Source organism: Aptenodytes forsteri, unplaced genomic scaffold (assembly GCF_000699145.1).
Source record: "Aptenodytes forsteri isolate BGI_AS27 unplaced genomic scaffold, ASM69914v1 Scaffold408, whole genome shotgun sequence".
Lineage (NCBI taxonomy): Eukaryota > Metazoa > Chordata > Aves > Sphenisciformes > Spheniscidae > Aptenodytes > Aptenodytes forsteri.
This window is the reverse complement of record NW_008796048.1, coordinates 750,086-767,889: the sequence shown is the minus strand read 5'-3', so window position 1 is coordinate 767,889 and position 17,804 is coordinate 750,086. Positions and strand designations below refer to the sequence as shown.

The 17,804-nt window shown below is 35.3% G+C and overlaps 1 protein-coding gene across 2 annotated transcripts in view; it reads right to left on the bottom strand.

Annotated features, from left to right (window-relative positions):
• The window catches only part of SCAF11 (SR-related CTD associated factor 11), a 48,430-nt gene that overhangs the window by 13,498 nt on the left and 17,128 nt on the right, over window positions 1-17,804 (bottom strand). For both annotated transcript variants that reach the window (XM_009286206.2, XM_009286207.2), the window contains exons 4-10: window positions 8,822-8,899; window positions 7,008-7,105; window positions 5,864-5,931; window positions 5,166-5,221; window positions 2,655-2,761; window positions 1,634-1,723; window positions 215-321 (exon numbers count right to left, since the gene is read on the bottom strand). In XM_009286206.2, the coding sequence (XP_009284481.1) occupies window positions 215-321; window positions 1,634-1,723; window positions 2,655-2,761; window positions 5,166-5,221; window positions 5,864-5,931; window positions 7,008-7,105; window positions 8,822-8,899 (604 nt within the window). The remainder of the gene's footprint in view (window positions 1-214; window positions 322-1,633; window positions 1,724-2,654; window positions 2,762-5,165; window positions 5,222-5,863; window positions 5,932-7,007; window positions 7,106-8,821; window positions 8,900-17,804) is intronic.

Here is a 17,804-nt window from a genome sequence, read left to right as displayed (position 1 = left end):
CAAATGAAGAACAGTTATGCCAGTTTTGGGGTGGCTGGTTCATCTTCTATATTCTAATTTCAGAAATAAACCAGCTGGTTTTGAAATAGCATGAAACTGCAACAAAACTTTTTTTTTTTCTATTAACTGTAACTATATACTCTGATTTCCGAGAATCATATTTTAACAATACTCCACATGAGCTATAAATAAAACTTACAAAAAAAAAGTTTACCAAAGTTTTCCAAAGGCCTGATATTTGTTGGAAGAATTGTCCCTGCTACTGTAGTAGAAGTGAGAAGAAAGGTCTCAGCTTCAGCTCCATAAGACATTAAAGGAATTCTGGAAAAGTAAAAGTTAATTTTGGGTTTTCTTAGCTGTTTGTAGCAAGTTTTCGAAACAATGTACAAAACCAAAACATTAGGCAACCATGACACTTCCAACCTCATCACAGTTGGAGAGAAAGGCAAAGCTGACAGAGAACAAAACTTTCCTTCTCTTACTTAATTTCAAGCTTATATTACTGCCTAATCTAGTGAAACAGTTTGAACAAGGTATGTTATGTTAAAGCAATATACATTTGGCTTTCTTCAAAGCCAAACACGGAACTCTAACGCCTACTCCAAATTAGTAGGCTATACTGCTTCAAATAAAATTCTGAACACTGATTTAGTACTTCAGCAGAAGAATAGCCTTTTCTGCAGAAAAATGAGAAATAGTCTACACAACAACTTAGTAAAGGCTTCTTTTTTTTAACAAACAAAATAAATATATACATATTCAGGCTCCCTCAGCAAACCTTGGGCAAAAACAGAGTTTAGCTACAGATTTGCAATTTTTAAGTTATCGCTGAGTTAGAATGAAATTTTCCACAAGGAAAAGTACACATATAAATTCATTATTTAAATCCTAGGTACAACTTTTAATTATAATTAAAAATCTGTTTACTTGCTCTTTTGTCTTTAGCCTTTGTTTTATGCTAAAGAGAGTAGAGAGATATGTAGTGAAATTAAGATCACAGACAGAACCAATTTCTTACTGTGTTATTTTAAAATCAGTTATTTTTATGCTTCTGCTTTACATTCATGAAAACATCCTTAGGGTATGTTTTAGCATGTCTCTTCTCTCTGACAAAAAAAAAATATTTTATGTTCTGTTTCATTTGATAGAGCCCCCCTTAACTCTTTCTAGATGCATTTGTTTATAAACAATTACAGAAAGAAGTGTTAGAACCAACCCATGAAAGAGGGGGACGAGGGGAGAGGGAGGGAAATAGAATCAGATGATTGAAGTTAAAGCAAATGTAGTCTGATTTCTAATGATAGAAATAATTTAAAAAGTACATTGAACACTAGCTTCCAAACAGAAGATGTATTTAAACTTGCATTTCTGTGAAAAAGTGACATATTAAGACACACAAGTCAGTGGAGTTACTATGCTTGTCATGAGTATCAAAAAAGCATTAAGATACACAGAAAAGAATCTATTGACGTAAAAATTGCATGCGGCAAATACACAAAAATTTAACAAGTTACATGCAAACACTATTTAGTTTTATGATCAAACGATATTCTATCTAAAGAGCAATTTGAATTAATCAAGTTCCAAATGTGAAGTATTAAGATCCTTTGCAGTATGAATACAAAACACATACCTTTCAACTCTAGCAAGCACAGATGAACAGGATAATTCCAGTTCTTGTCTCTTCTGTCTAATGACTGCATTGACTTCTGTGAATTCCGTACTGAAATACAAATTTCATACAAAAAGTTACAAAAAGCAACTTTGTACTATGACAATTTTCTATTTCAATAATTGCTTCTATCAATGACTTTTTTTAAATTTAACTGTATTAGAACTTTCAATGCTCATGATGAAACTATGCGTGATTATTGTTTAGAGGGAAAAAGCAGTCATAGTAAACATAATGGAAGTCCTAAATAAATGAGGCAGGCAGAATGGAAAACAGGGGATGAAATGTGTCTTCTGGGGAGTTGAAAGATGGACAAAGTTTGCATCCTTGACAAATTAATACTGTTGCATGCATGGCAAAAAGTTTTTTTCATTTACAGACTGCTGAAAACATACAGACAGTAATTTTTTTATTAGGCCATATTATCCAAATAATGTTCTTCTAGACTGTTCTTTTTCTTCCATCTTCTCAACAAAAAAAACATTTTTTACACCCATTCTTAAGTATTAGGCTCATTTGGCAAAATTGCTTCACTTATGTTTAAAGTACTCCTCTTGGGAGTCAAGGAACAACAACAACAAAGATTGTTTCTGATACAAAACAGGATATTTACTGTTAACTGTTTTGCTAATTGCTGTTGTAGTAACAGGACTAACCCTTTCCTATCCAAAGCTTCAATTCAGCAAGGAGTTTAAATATGAGCTAAAAATAACACTTATTAACTCCTATTAAATCAATGAGATTAAAAGCACACACTTAAGTATTTTAATGCTGAACACATGCCAGAAATTGGGGTGTGCCCTTAACAATACTAATTTTAGAATGTTTGTGTTTATCCTTTAACTGCTCTTCATCAATGAATATAAAACCAGCCAATCTTCAAAATATTTCAAGGCAGTACATACAGATAGAAGCAGAAGGAACTACAGCATCTACAATACAGTAACCCATCAGTTTATTTTCTGCACTAGTATATACTAACCAGTCATTTCTACAGCTAAAAAAGGATTCTTCATTGCTACCACCAGCCGGAAGCGTGCTGAAGAAATTAGTTCTGAAGCACTCATTCCAGGAGGTCTGTCTTCTGGGCTACAAAAAAAATATTATGAATTAAAGACATCCAAAATAAAATAATTAACATTTAATACATGAAAATGCACTGAAATTAAATCGTGTCAGCAAGACTTCAGCTCACAAAAAGCAGGCACAATAGTAGCTCCATAGTTATATGCTGAGATTTGCAGTTAGAGCAAACAAGTTTTCTCTATTCAGTCTCTAAATTTTCAACACCTGCTCTTTGCAGGTAAACTTTGTATTTTATATAGGCTTTCCACGGCAAAATCTTTAATGCTCCATACAGAAATCATGAATAAATGAGCCTGATTTTTACTATTTCACGATTCCCATTTCTGCTACCTAACAAACCACAGTAAGTACAGCGCTAGCAGCTTCAGACAGACCCCTTCACAGCAGTTCACTGAGTGTTTGGTTTCAAAGTAACAAGAAAACCTAACGTACGTAGCTGGGATTCTCCTTTGCCTTCAGGTAGGATTACAAAATCGAAGATTGACTTGTGCATCTGTTTACTGGGCCCTCACACGAAGGCACAATATTCAGAATCCACTTCATATTTCAACAAATACCACCGCCTATTTCAATTGCTAAGAATGCCAAGCCACCCACTGTACGCTAGCGTATTGCCTTTTGCGTTGTGTGCAGTAAACTGTTGCTATTGCTGTGTACTGGCTGGCTGCAGGGGAAAAAAAGCCCATTCTCCCAGACTACCAGACTGACACACTTACCCATACTGACCCATTTTTGCCATTTATGTCTTTTCACCTAAACGGTCAATGCCACATCGAATCTGACTAAAACATTCCTTCCTGTTCATTCCCCATGACTGGTATTTCAAAATGGGAACTTACAGGGTCTTCCCATCATTTTCTTTCAGAATATATTTACTCTGATGAAAAATAAACTTTGTAATGGGATATATGTAAATGTATGTCTCAAGTACACAGTCATTATCCACATGCTCCATCAAACTTTGGCACAGAGAGCTGGTTTTGATGGGAACATGCCCTATTTCATCAGCGTGTTTAAGTTTCTCCTAAAAAGCTGTTGTTCTTAAGTTTTATTTTAAAAGTACTATCATTTTGAACAGTAATGTTTCTCCCTCCATCTAAAAAAGCTATCCAGATGTTCCACAAATATCCTTATGAAGTGGTTGTTAGTAAATCAGTGCTTTCTTTTAAATTATTTTAAATTTTAAACGTTTATTGGATTATTGAGCCCTGTACCTCCTCCTGAAGGTTTTTAACGACTCTACTTTTGTTTATGCACCTTTTTTGCAACAGGAACCATTTGAGACATTAATGCTATTAAATAGTGCACAATAAATCAGTGAAACTAGATATGAAAGCACTCACCAACCTTGAAGTCAAATTAGAGGTTGATCTACCATTAAGCCCTATCCTTCCAGTTCAAAACCTCTTCAGTTCAATGAAAGGTGCCTTTAACTTTACATGGTAACAGAACCAGAATTTCTAAATACCTGACTTAGAAGGGAAAGGCTAAAGACATCTCTGAGAACTATGGCGTATAAGCACCAAATAAAAGTGACAGCTCAGGCCACCAGCTACTGAAAAGACACATGATGCAGTATGTGCCCATATACTACACGAAGCAAGGCAGCAGGCAAAACAGGGACTTAAAGACAGTTTTTCCTTCAAATTTTTAAACCTCAGGTAAGACAGAATTGATGGAGAACGATGACGTTTACACTTCAGAATGAAATGTATGGCCTAAAACTATTTCATGCAAACATAGTTGTACCTGCAAATGTGAGTAAGAAAGCACTGATCACAAACTTGTGTCCCAGAGACATGAAGTATTTTTGAACAGAGGGAAGGCAGAAATCAAACAACAGAGCCTTTATAGCGCCTTATAAATTCTGCATATTCTAAGCCTGTGTTATAGGCTAAAATTTATGAACTAAACAAGAAACCTGGAAACACAAACATTCTTGGGAGTAATCTCCCATTAAAAAACCAACTTGATGCAAAGTATAACGTCCATGGCTTATTCATGTAACAAATTACTTGGTTGATTACAACTATGTATTTTCATGAAAATAATGAAAGCCTTCATATCCTTCATATAATGGTATTTGGCTAACAGCTTGTAGCTGATACCACCTTCTTTCGGTGAAGAAAGATGAAAACAGGGTGGTTACAGTATCTTATAATGTAACATCGTAATCTAAATGAAAATATTTACCACCACAAAACTAAGTTTATTCTGAGAGAGAAGCTCATATAACCTAGTACTATATTCTAATTACTTCCTTCAAGACAAAAAGAGACAAAATAACCAAGTTTGGATCATACTAAAATTAACAATTAGAAGTTAACCTTAAAAATAAGCAGAAAGGTAGTTTAAAAAATGCTTTCATGAAAAAAATGTTCACAAGTGTTTCATTATCAGAACCAACCTTGTTTATCTTCACAGACAAAGCTTTCTTGTTTCGTTTGTCATACAAAATATTACCTGTGTGGAATAAGAAACAAAACTTTGATCTTAACTTTAGCATATTAGTTTTCAGTTGTCAAAATCATTAATGCAATGAGAGGTTAATGAAAAAAATGTACCTCAAGTGTATTTACAATGTTTACACACAAACTGAGTAAAATTAAAACGCATGCACCTTTACAATAGCTTTTTATATATCAAGCAGTTTTCACCTCTTCAGATATTTGCTTAGTTTCGTAAGTTATGAACACACTTACCGAACAATATCTATTAAACAAGCCTCTCAAAATGGCAGCCCCAAAATACAGCTAAGTGCTTCTTGTGTCTGAACTCTCACCAAAATCTTCCTGTGAATAAAAGCTAGTCATTAGCTGTGCACCAACTGTCTGATGTAGAAAATGACTTTAGGCTGAAATCAAATCCATTTCACTTGTGACTGAAATTGAAGAGGCAGTCCTTCCAGTTAAATAAGAACAGTAGTTTCACATACTGCAGTTTTGTTCTCTTAAGTTCCATGCTTCTATTCCTTGGTATTTGGTTTTCATAGGCAAATGTAAGTAATTAAAAAAAAATTAGAATTTCTTTTCTTGATAAGCCAATTTTAGAGTTCCTTAATAAAAAACAGCAATTCTAGCAAATGGAGGACAAATAACAACTTACTGTATTTTTTCTTCACAACTTTGCTTAATTTTGCTGCTAATGGCTCTCTGTCTGGACATACAGCACTTCTGCAAGATTAACAAAAGATATTACAAAAGTTATTCCTGGGCATATTTAAGCTAACAGTATATACACCCAACCAAAATCAGCTCCTATTTTAAGGAATTTTTATTTCGTGCACATAAACGAAGTTCTGACTACTATTAAAACCTGAACTTGCATCATGTATATCATCTTCCATATATTAAAAAGCCACAGTGCTTCACAAAGCTTACAGATGGAAAAAAAGAAAATCCATTTACACAACAAAAGTTAATATCCTGTATTAAATCTGAACGCTTAATTTTGCTTGATTTCATGGCAACATGTGAAAGATGTTATAACCCGCTTGCATAAATATTTTGAAAAATATCGGTCAACGGTGATTCAGAACAGTGAGGTGCAAAGATCAATCTTATTTTTTTAAGAGCCAAAAAAGGTAATTTACTTCCAGTTATCTTTTCTGTAGTAAAGTCTGCTTCAAATTCAATCTCAAGAACTCCGTATGTATCATACATGCCATTAAACACTGACTTTAGAATATCACTATTTAGTGAAATTCATCTGTGTAATCCTGAGCTTCCCCTTATACAATGCAGCAAATGTGACAAGATGAAGCTTCTCAAAACAGGAATGGTATTTCCACAGTTCCCTCTCAAACTCACTAGAATAAAATCAGTTCTTGACTACAACAAGGTTTTATAGCAAAAGAGGAACACCACCCATGTTTATGATAACATGCAAGAAAGGGGAATGTCTGTTTAGATAACCAAAGAAAAAGGTTTATACTGTTAAAATATGATCTAGCCATAAAAATCTTAATTCAAATTAGTAAGAAATTTGCCAGAATTGCTTGAAAAAAATGCAACTTTCACAGAGCTCAATGCAAGAAATACATTGCTCCTTACTTCTTGCTTGCTACTGTAAGTATTCAAGTGGGAATTACACCAGTGATAAAAGTAAAGCTAAAATGCCACTGATGGAAAATAGTTTCTTTTACAATAAACTTAATTTTTAAAAATTTCCAGGATGTACATTTTAAAACAGTTGAATTTATATTTTGAATATTCCAATTAGAATGCTTGAAATGAAGCCGACGACCAACCTCACAAAACTTCTCATCTTTGCATGGCTGTATCTTCCCTTATTGCAGGCACAGTTTTCCTCTTCTTCCTTCCTCCTTAGTTGCTTTTTAACCTGAACCTGTATTGAAAAATAAAGTCAAACCAGTCTAGAATCTCAGTACACATGGGCTTTAAATACATTTGAAGACTCTTAAGGTCTGCAGAGAAAATAAGCTCCAACAGAAGGACTCAAAACCATTTCAAATCATTATTTCTTTAATCTCAGAGGTTGCAGATTTGAAATTTTTCATTTGTTTTTCATTAAATGGAAAAAAACGCCACCTTGATATGTATCTTGGCTATGCCAGAGATGCATACTAATTCCACAAGACCAAAAATCCCTGAACATTCAGACTGCCATGGCAAGTATCTCAAAACTATGCACTATCTTCCATTGAGAATTTGGAGACAAGTTTTTTAAGCGAAGTTGGTTAATGTGACTACACAAGGTTCAGCTTGGGAAAATGGTGAACTACCACTCAATTTCAAATGCTTCCTCATAATTAAAAAGCACCCAATTTTCCTCTAGAGTAAAACAACTTACGGATTTCATATAACGTTTTTTCCCCACACCTTTGAAATTCTAAGAAAGCAATACAATTTTTATTACATACTATGAAGTTACTTCAATGGCTACATTGCAATTGTTTGCATTAGATATTCTGTATTTCTTCATTCTAGAATCTTGGCAACTCCTTAAGCTATTGGCATTCTAATTACGAATATCACAAAGGGAAAGCTGCCCATGTGCTGAGAGCGCCCTGCTAACATTGACCACCGTGTCAGCATTTCTCGGTACACATTCCATCTATCCCTACTGCTCCAGTGGCTCTTCTTCAGAGCAGGACCCTTGTTCTCTGCCCAGCTGTTTACACTGCAGTTCTATGAACAAAAAACCCCTTTCAAACTGTATTTTGGTACAGCCTTTACACTCTTCCAAATGAAAACTTCAGTTTATCTTGTTTCAGCTGCTTCCTTGATTCTTTAGAAATAAAGAAGATAAAATATGCTAGCATGGTTTTCTATGAGAAGGAAGTATCTGTGGCTGTCAGTCTGGTTCCTTTGCAGTTGACTACCTGGGCCTTTAGATCTAGCACAAGAAATGGGTAGTGGGAACCTGTTTTCTAAACGTAGCAAAATGCAAAACCAACAGCTTAGGAATTACCTATAACCATAATTTCACCACAGAATTTCAAAACTGTACACAGGATTATCAGCATCTTACTATATACACTTTCAAGATCACCTATCAGAATCAAGTTTTATTTTCCTTCTTGATAAACTACTCTCCACAGCAGTATTATTCAGAAGACCTGAAAGCTGAAAAAATGCAGAAATTTAGGTTGAACAAGGCTTAGCATTAATTGATTCCTCTTGCCTTCATGAGTTTTTGTCTGTGAATTGGAGGCTGTGAACATGCAAGATTCACCTCAGCTAAAAAAAAAAAGGCAAGATTGCATGCTAATTGATATATCACTCGTTTACAAAACCTAGTTAAAAACCACTTTGAGACCAATTACTATACTTCTGTTCTTGGATATACAGTATCTTTGAGGAACGCTCAAAGATACTATAAAGTAGCAACAGCAGCTTTGTGATTATTATTACTGTAAACACTTGCTTTGAAAAAATAATTAAGAATAATTCCTAGCTTCAAATATGTAATAGAAACAGTAAAGCAATAATTATTTTGTTAGGAAAGCTTATTTAACACAGACGTATGAATAAAAGGCTGCAGCATAACTTGGATGTTCCTACAACTGAAGTTATTTAAGAAAATAAGCCTGGAACTTACCTTTATCTGCTTTTCTAATGCATCAAGCCTGCATACTGCTTGAAATGGTCTGCGATCCATAGGACACGAAGCCTGTGTCTGAAAAATTATTTTCCTTATTACAAAATTTGTAATAAGTTAGGAGAAGTCTCAGTTTTCTATACTTTTATTCTCTATTATAGTAGCGTACAGAAATACACAAAATTACAACTTGTTCACATTAAGAATGTATTTGCACACATTATCCATACACTCAGTATTTTGTTTCATATAAATAGATTGCTCCTTCGGAGAAAATCTAAAGGAAACAAGAACGTAACTCAGAAGTTGTGTTCAAAAAAGAAAAAGCATTTTACATCAAGTTAACTACATTTTTAAATTTTTTAATCCCTGTTAGGCAACTCTGATTTTATACCAATAAACAAACGTCCTTTTCACTCCTTACTGTTCTAATGTTTTATTTCTTAATGTTCTTTTCAAAAGAAAGTGTGCTGGGTCATACCCCACCCAAAACATAAAACCGGGAAGACCAACATCAAACATGGTAACACCTTCCCTCATCTTGCATATCTGTTTGACATCTCTTTTTTTGCAGTCAGAAGAGAGAACAGATTCCGACAGTTAAGACAACTAAAGTTTTACATATCACTTTGCAAGAGAATGGAACTAAAGGAGGTTATTTTACCCTACAGTTTGATGGAAATACAGATTTAATTGGTTTTTCCCCAATCACGTAAATGCCCTCTTATTGAGGCTGCACTACATCAGATAACACACACACGGAGAAAGAATAAAAAAACGTTATTAAGCACGGAATAAGGAAGCTTCAACTGAAGTCCCACCCGACCAGATCATGTAGTGAAACAACTTTCAGAGAAATCCATTAATTTTTGCTGCTAGACAACTATTTACTAATTTTAGTTCCATATATGTGTTTGTGGGGGGTTTGGTGGGTTTTCTTTGTTTGTTTGTTTTGGGTTTTTGTCATAGCTCCTTCCCCTCCTTGCCCCTGTTCCATTGACCTTCACAGGCTCAGTTCAGAACTCTTCTAAAACAAAGAAAAAAACCCCCACACCCAGCCTCCAGCCCTAATTCATCCACTGAACAAGAACCAGTATATGAATTGTATGCCCTTAAGAGGCATGCGATTTCTGCCCTTAAGAGAACTATTAGGGCATTACACTTTTTATTCATGCAAGCAAGATGCAGTATTAGAATTGCATAAGCAGCTATGAGAAACTTGCATATGAACTCTGCCCTGAAATTCAGTGGTGAACTTCATTCTTGTCTTTTCATTGGGGCTTTTCGTTTTCCGGTTCGTTCTGTTCTTTTCTCAATTTCAAAGAGTGCTCAGCTGCTTTTCACCTACACAGCCCCCAAACCTCGAGCACTGAGGCAGCTTCTGATTTCAATTGAAGTAGACAGAACAAAGTTAGACTGATTAAAACAAACCACCAAACAAAACCAAAAAACCCCTGAGGTAGTTTCATGAACAAGTTGTTGAACAAGAATCTAAGTCAAAACCATTACCTCTCCTTTTGATGCCCCGGTATTTTATCCTAACTAAAAACTTCTCCCTGTTGGGGGATACCATTGTTCCCTGCAGTGTCATGGCCTTGGTTAAGAAAAGCAAGCCAGTTCCCTAAGGACTCAGATCATGAAGACAGTTTTTGTCCTGTAGTCAACGTAAAGCTAACCCACAGTAACATAGCAGTGTATTGTTCAATTGCGATATTTGATAGTATGCAATGCACTGTAACTGTTGAATCAGCTGCAATCTTCAAGGTAAATACTTTGATTCTTAGAGATACCAGACTGTCAAAGATAGGTAGGAGGAAGTCGATTTTCTTAGTCATTTTCAGTCTCATTTCAAGATTCACCTTAGCTGAAAATTAAATTTTTCCAAGAATACAATCTGTTTCTACATTAAATTTACACATGAATATTAAGTTATCTTCCCAAGTTTAAGTCACAGTAAGTTATGTTTATTCACTGCAATGAAGTATCATAGAATACGAAGTGTTACTAGTAGAAATCCAAATGACAAGCATTTTTGTTCCACTAAAAAAAAAAATGTTCACTGTTATATGTTCAGTTCTTCTGGACAAATGTTTAACAATTACATACAGTTATACACAGTAGTAGAAAGAGAGGAAAACATTCTGGGAGAATCAAAAGCCTCCATTAGGTTCAGATATGTTCAGAAACAGCAAATGCTCTTTCCACTCCTACTCAGTTGCTTTTCATAGCCCTAGCATTATCTGATAATTGGCAACAAATCTCAAGAGAAATTCTAGTAAAGACAGGACAGTCCCATGTGCACCCCCACGCCGCTCAGCGCAGTACAATTGTTGGGTAGCCCTGAGGAAAGCTAGAGGTTACTTCACCTATACAACACTTATCTAAACATGCATCAGCTCTCATCTGTCTGCTAACATATAAGAACAAGCCTTTTAAGTGGAAATGGAAGAAAAAAAAAATTTTCCCCTGTCCTTTTTCCCAACAGCAAGACTGAATTTGTGCTGCTATAGAAGGGAGTGAGGGTAAAAAAAAAAGTTGACTACATTTTTACAAGCAGCAACCATGAGGAGTAGTGGCCTTTTACTCATCTCTCTCATCTTTTTTGAAAAGATGGTTCAGTAACCAAAGGTGTTGAGTCTTCTTTCATTCAAGGCAAGTTAGCAATTCCTCTCTTCTGAGGTTTCTGTTCAGGTAGCATCATAAGTAATAGTGAATGTACACTGTCCTTTTGGGGGAAAAAACATTTAAAACAAGAAAAAAGCCATTGAGATGGAATGAGTCCAAGAAGCAGCAGCTATCACTTCTATTGTACACAAGGGAGGAGGGGTGTGGGATGTCTCACAACCTTAGAAGAACCACAGCTTCATAAAATATCTTCCTTTAATATAGCTGTTTAAAAACCAGAACATGTAGTATTTAATGTAATCATCAAAATCATTAGAACCTCACAGCTGGTATTTGTGAGTTGCTTTGCTTTTCTTCGAAAGACGCAGAATAGTAACTCAGCACATTTCAAAATGTCTTCGATTGTTTTACTCTTCACACAGAACTACTCATAGTTTCCATGTTAAAACTGGTAACTGCAGTGATTCATTCTTTCACCTATCCTGTAATTTCCAGAATTCTCTTCATAAAATATGTAAGCATTCATGAAGTCTGCAACCCCTGAAAAGCTATCCATAAGCATATGTGTGTGTGTTCCTAAGTTTTCCAAACACTCATTTCATAGTATTTTATTTGGTTTTGATGACCCTCTAGAAAAATCTTGCTTTAGCTCCACAGGCATAACTTAGTGTTCAATATTCCTGTAACTGCTGCAGCACACAAAACTGCGATCTCTAAACTCAAGGAGTAAGTGTCCCTTACTTTAACTGCGTCACTTCAAACAGCATTTGAACAAAGCGAGGTAGACAAAAGACTGAAGCAGTTACTATATTCCAGCTAGGAATTTTCAGGAAGCTATACAAATAGGTGCAGGCTAACCCCAAAACATATTTGGCTGATAAAATAACTTTGGCAGATATCCCCATCTCATCAAGTTCCATGTTATGAGGTTTCATAACAAGTACTAACAAGACGTATGGAATTAAAATTGCTGCAGTAAATCCCTTCCCCTATAATTTTTTTTTTCTTCAAGTGGCCCATAACAAAGTCTGTTCTTCAACTGCTGTATTGAAAAGCTGATCCAAAAAGAAACATGATCCTGCACTCTTTACTGCTTCTTTATTAGAGAACCTGTTAAGCAACACAAATAACACCAGATTCTCATAACTAAATTCAGGCTTAAAGGTGAGGTTTAGATTGTAAAAGTAATGTCTGTATATTTTACTCCACCTAGTAATAACAGTACACTAAAAAGCCCACAATTCTGCCTCCAACTTCAGTGTAAAGGGAGACTGTAACAACACACGTAGTGAGAAACACCTCTCCACATTTTGATGAAAGAAAAGGAGGAAGACATCAGAAAATGTACTGTTTTCTAGAAGCATGTAAAAACTCAGGATGACTTTTTTTTTCAGTCTACTTAAAAGCAAGTACATTTAAAGTTTTTGTATGCTTTAGGAAAGCACTATTTCTGACATGAGGTTTTTTTTTTTTTAAATATCATTCATGAATAGTAAAGATACAGAGTGCATAAGAACAGAGATTCTAATCTCAACAGCTAATCGGACAACCTAGTTACAATTCTAAACAGCTGCCTTCTCTCTACCTATATCACTTGTTTGGCTCGTCCTTAACTTCCAATCCAAAATTGCCATAAAGTGTTGACAAGTTCTAATGGAATGGTGGCTGTCTTTAGGAAAGGATGAAACGATTCATTATTTGTAAGGATCTGTGAATTCTATGATAAGAAAGCTACTGTATGTGTCATTGTACTTCCTTTGACACTATATTATTGGAAGAATTTAAGTCAAACTCAAAAACACTCACATACACTTTTGCACTGCACTTTAACCATTTTAACATTCATAAGTTGCTGCATGAATGCAGTTGATAAATCACAGAAACACAAAATGGTTAAGGTTGGAAGGGACCTCTGGAGGTCATCTTGTCCAACCAGCCTGCTTAAGCAGGGAAATATACCAAGAACAACTGCATACCACAAAAACAAACATGTAGTTTGAAAAAAAGGTATCTTGAAGTCTAGATTTTCTGAAAGAATTTGATTAATACAGTTTTCCATGCAGCAGTTCTCAGATGCATTGTCTATGTATGCATTACCTTGGACACACTTAAACAAGAAGGTTTTTTTACTGTTGTTTTGGTTTTTAAGTTTAGTGTTTCTTTGAACGCACTGCATATTTGGTTTGTGAATGTAATCTTAATCCTGCCCACAGTGCTCTGTACTGCAGATCACTGTGGAACTTGTGGCCACATAAGCTGATTCCTTCCTATATCCTTTAGGACAAAATAAATCCAGATCAGAAAGAATACACATTACGAATTCCACTTACCATATAGGTAACTCTCTTTACCCTCAGAAGAATATACATGTGCAGTATACTCTACATAATCAATGATCCAAACCTTATACTAGCACAAAGGAAACAACTATTCTAAGAACAGAACACCTGCTAGAAGCATAATGTAGGACAGCTCTTTGTGCCAACTGCTTTGTTTTATTAAGTCAACCACCGATACTGCACAGGGCCTACCTGAATATGCCCCAATGCTTTGGAGGATTTACAGCTGAACGTACTCCACTTTCAAACCCTCCAGATGAGGAAAATTGAATGAGGGAAACCAGGTGCAGAAACTGAAAGATATAAGCTAGTAGGGGAGGGCCACTGAAATCAATGTCTCTTACACAATCATTGTGATAATGCAGACAACACACAATCTTTTCTTTAGCACTCTTCTCTCATGATGGTTCATAAGAGAAATTAATGGAAGAGCAAGGATAGAAATCTCCAGTATATTTATTAGCACTCTGAAAAACAGAAGGGAAGTTAAAAAGCTTACAGTAAAGCAGAGTAAATATTTATCTCCTCTAATTTAAGATTGTTTTCTTTGACAAGAATACAAAAAAGTAGAGTTTTCCTCTAATGCAGGCAGGCAAGATACTATTGCTGCTAAAGCAGTTGTCTTAGCTGAGGTGGTTTTGGCTACTTTGCATATCTGCTTGCCATAGATACCTAGTTGCCTCCCTCCACATTAGCTTTACTTAAATGCTTCCAGAACTGATTATTATAAGCTAGAACATAGGTGCTTACCAACTGAAATACAAAATACAAGCGTACCAGAAAAACAACATTAAAAATTTTAGTTTTGATCCAACTAGTTTTAATCTACTAGTGGTATTACAGACAAGAGAAACACATAATGTAATTACTTCCCTTGGTGTAACACAACAGTACCAATGGTGTTTGAAGACTCTAGATAGTGGTTTTTTGTGGTTTTTGTTGTTGGTCCCCTCCCCCTCCTTTTTTCCTACACAGAGAGCAATAGCCAAAGCTCCCTCTTTGTTATGTGGGCAGAATAACGTTATCATGTACATGTTCTTTATACTGAAAGCAACCCTTCACTTACGCTATCCTTCAGGACTCCCACTGAAGGGTGCGTCCAATAGCCTCAGCTCCAGATTTAGTGCCTTTTACTTCTAATGATCTTCCAACATAGCCCCACTGAAATACAAAGTCTCAAGCTTGAAAGGCTCCGTTGGTAAATTACACAATGTCGGTTTACAGAAGCAGTTCAGAGCTAGCACAGGATGAATGACATTTATGTTAATCTTTGCATGCCTACTGAAAACAGTCCCCAACAGTCTGCCTGCCCAGTGCTGCCCAGCAATTCTTGGGAGAGCACTGGTTAGCATGGCCAAAGGCACACAAAGTGACAATCTAATAGTATAGGAGAGTTTAATAGCGTAGGCAACTGAATTTAGTGCACAACGATGCTCTCAGGTGCTGCAATTAACTACAGTAAACATAGCCAAAGAGAGTAGACCAATTTAAGGGACATTTTAAAAAAAAGTTAATCTGAAGACTAGTTTCTTAGTGGGGATTCTGGTCTCTCCCTCATTTTTCTTTTAGGAGTTGGACACCCTTCCTCAAAGGGAAAGAAAATACAGCACTGACTCAACTGCAATGCTACATAATTCTGAAACTAAATGCTCAGATTTAGCCATCAGGATCTAATATACTAGATGTTCTGTGGCAAATTTCCTATCCCTTTTTAGCCCTTCATGGAATGAACCAGAAGATACTTAAAGCAGTATGTAAAAATTGCTTTTAAGTGTTATGTCTATCTATATTATCTCTCTCTCTCTCTTCTTAAAAAGCGAGATCTTCAAAGTGTTATGGCTGCTGCTTGCACACAGAAAACCTGCTGGTACAGGACACTTAACTGCAGTTGCAATGTTGAAAGTCTCCCATAGATAGAAGCGGGAGCAGAATGGTAAACAAACTCCTACCGTCTGCCTAAACTACCCTGGTTTTAATTAGAATCTACACAGTTATATATAAAAGCCATAAACTCTCAGAAGAACAAGGATTATGTACAATTTGAAAACAATAGTTTAAAGAAGTAGTTACTCCTGTTATATTTTAAAGTCCAGATGCAACACAAAGATAGAGGAAATATCCAACTTCAACACAGACTGCTGGCAAAGCCTTTCAGTGTATGGAGCATAACTGCAGATACAAAACAGAGCACTTCAAGTAATGTGAACATTATGGTGGTGGTTTGGTTTTTTTTAAGATTTTTCTCAATAATATTCTCAATTTTGTTATTCTCCAGTGCTTAAACAGGAAAACAGTGTTTTTAAAACCAATTTATTTATACCCAATAAAAATACTTAATCTTTAGACAGAATCTGGTAGCATATTTTTTTAAAGAGCAGATAATTTTATGTCTTCATTTTTCAGAGTGACTTAAATTTCACTACTTGTCAATTATTTAGTTTTTGTTAGTTATGATCGACCAAGAACTAGCAGAGAAAGCTAAACCTTATGCAACACTTCCCAAAAAAGAACAAAACCTTTTACTTACTAAATATTAATAGTGGACACACAAACCACATGGCATCAGCATGCTTCAAATGGCCACGTGCTTATAATATGTTTCTATCATTCCAAGCTATAAAACCTCATCTGCTTCTCACAGCTGAAGCCTCCGAACATCTGTCAGCCAGTTTTCAACACTTTTTTTCCACCCTTTACTTTTAATTAAAACTACTAGATTAGGCAATGGAGTTTCATGAACTCAACAGGTCCAACTGTCAAGTATCCTCAGAAAAGGAAGGCTGGCTGGTTTTACCCATCAGATGTCACTAATGGAAAGAAGCAGAAGCCTTACATAGCTTTATAAACAACCCCCTACCATTTTTATGGCATCACATCTACTTCACCTATAAACTCTTTTAAGAGCAGAAGTTGCTTTGTGCCAAAAAACCCAAATTGACATGACAAGAAAAATGTCGTATCATTCATTTGCCTCATTAAAACAAGAAAATTTCCCTTCCTCATTGGGCTTAAAAGCATCTGTTAGACAATGTGAACAAACTCAAATCGAGCAGCAAGCCGTCCATCTACTGTACTGCTTCCCTGTGCATGTCACTATTTATTGCCTTTCAGCTACCATTGTAACAACCAGCTAAGGAAGCCAGGATAAAATTGTGGATGAGAATTTCCTGTTCCCTTATAAATAAAAGCACTGCAATTAATCATTTGCAGAAGAGAAAATCTGGCAACTGGAGACTTAGTTTATTATCTGGTTTGTGAATCTAAAGCAAGTTTCATCTAACAACCTTTTTTAATACTCTGAAGTTCATACAAAATCTTCAGAAAGAAGTGATTTATGTTATTGTCTGCCTTCAGTAATAAATAACACAAAAATTAAGGTTAAAAATATAGTAAATAAAAAATAATACATAAATAAGCATATTGTTTATAGACATACATACAAGTGATACCAACCTTCTAAAGGATATACTGAAACCAAAATCATCATTTACTTCAAAAGAAAGTTATTGCAAAGAAATCAAGTAGTGGTCTCTACTACAACGAGCAACCAGTTCAAGTGCACAGAAGCAGCACAAGAAGCAGCATCTCATTTGAGCATCCCCCCCAATACAGTATCATGGAATTCTAATTTGGTGTTTTATATTGACAATTGAAAAAGTTACAGGAAAGGTAAAGATATCAAAGACTTAATGTAATGATTACAGGACATATGTGAGGAAAAAGGGACTAAACAGAACAAGATCATCAAGAATTTGTTCAACAAGTCATTTTTCTTTAAGGTTCCAGAACTATCTACAAAGGTATTGACATAGATCAAATAATAGCCATAATTAAAATGAAAATTTTTAATTCAGAATAGCACTTAACCTTTTAGTTGAATTCTCTTTAGAGTTAGAAAACTAAGGTTTTATCAGATTCATTTTGTAGACTAACATGAAAACATATTGGTCCCAGCCCTGAGAGTTGACAGTATGACAAAGCATAAGGGATAACAAAATAAGATTAAGCTAATGACACTG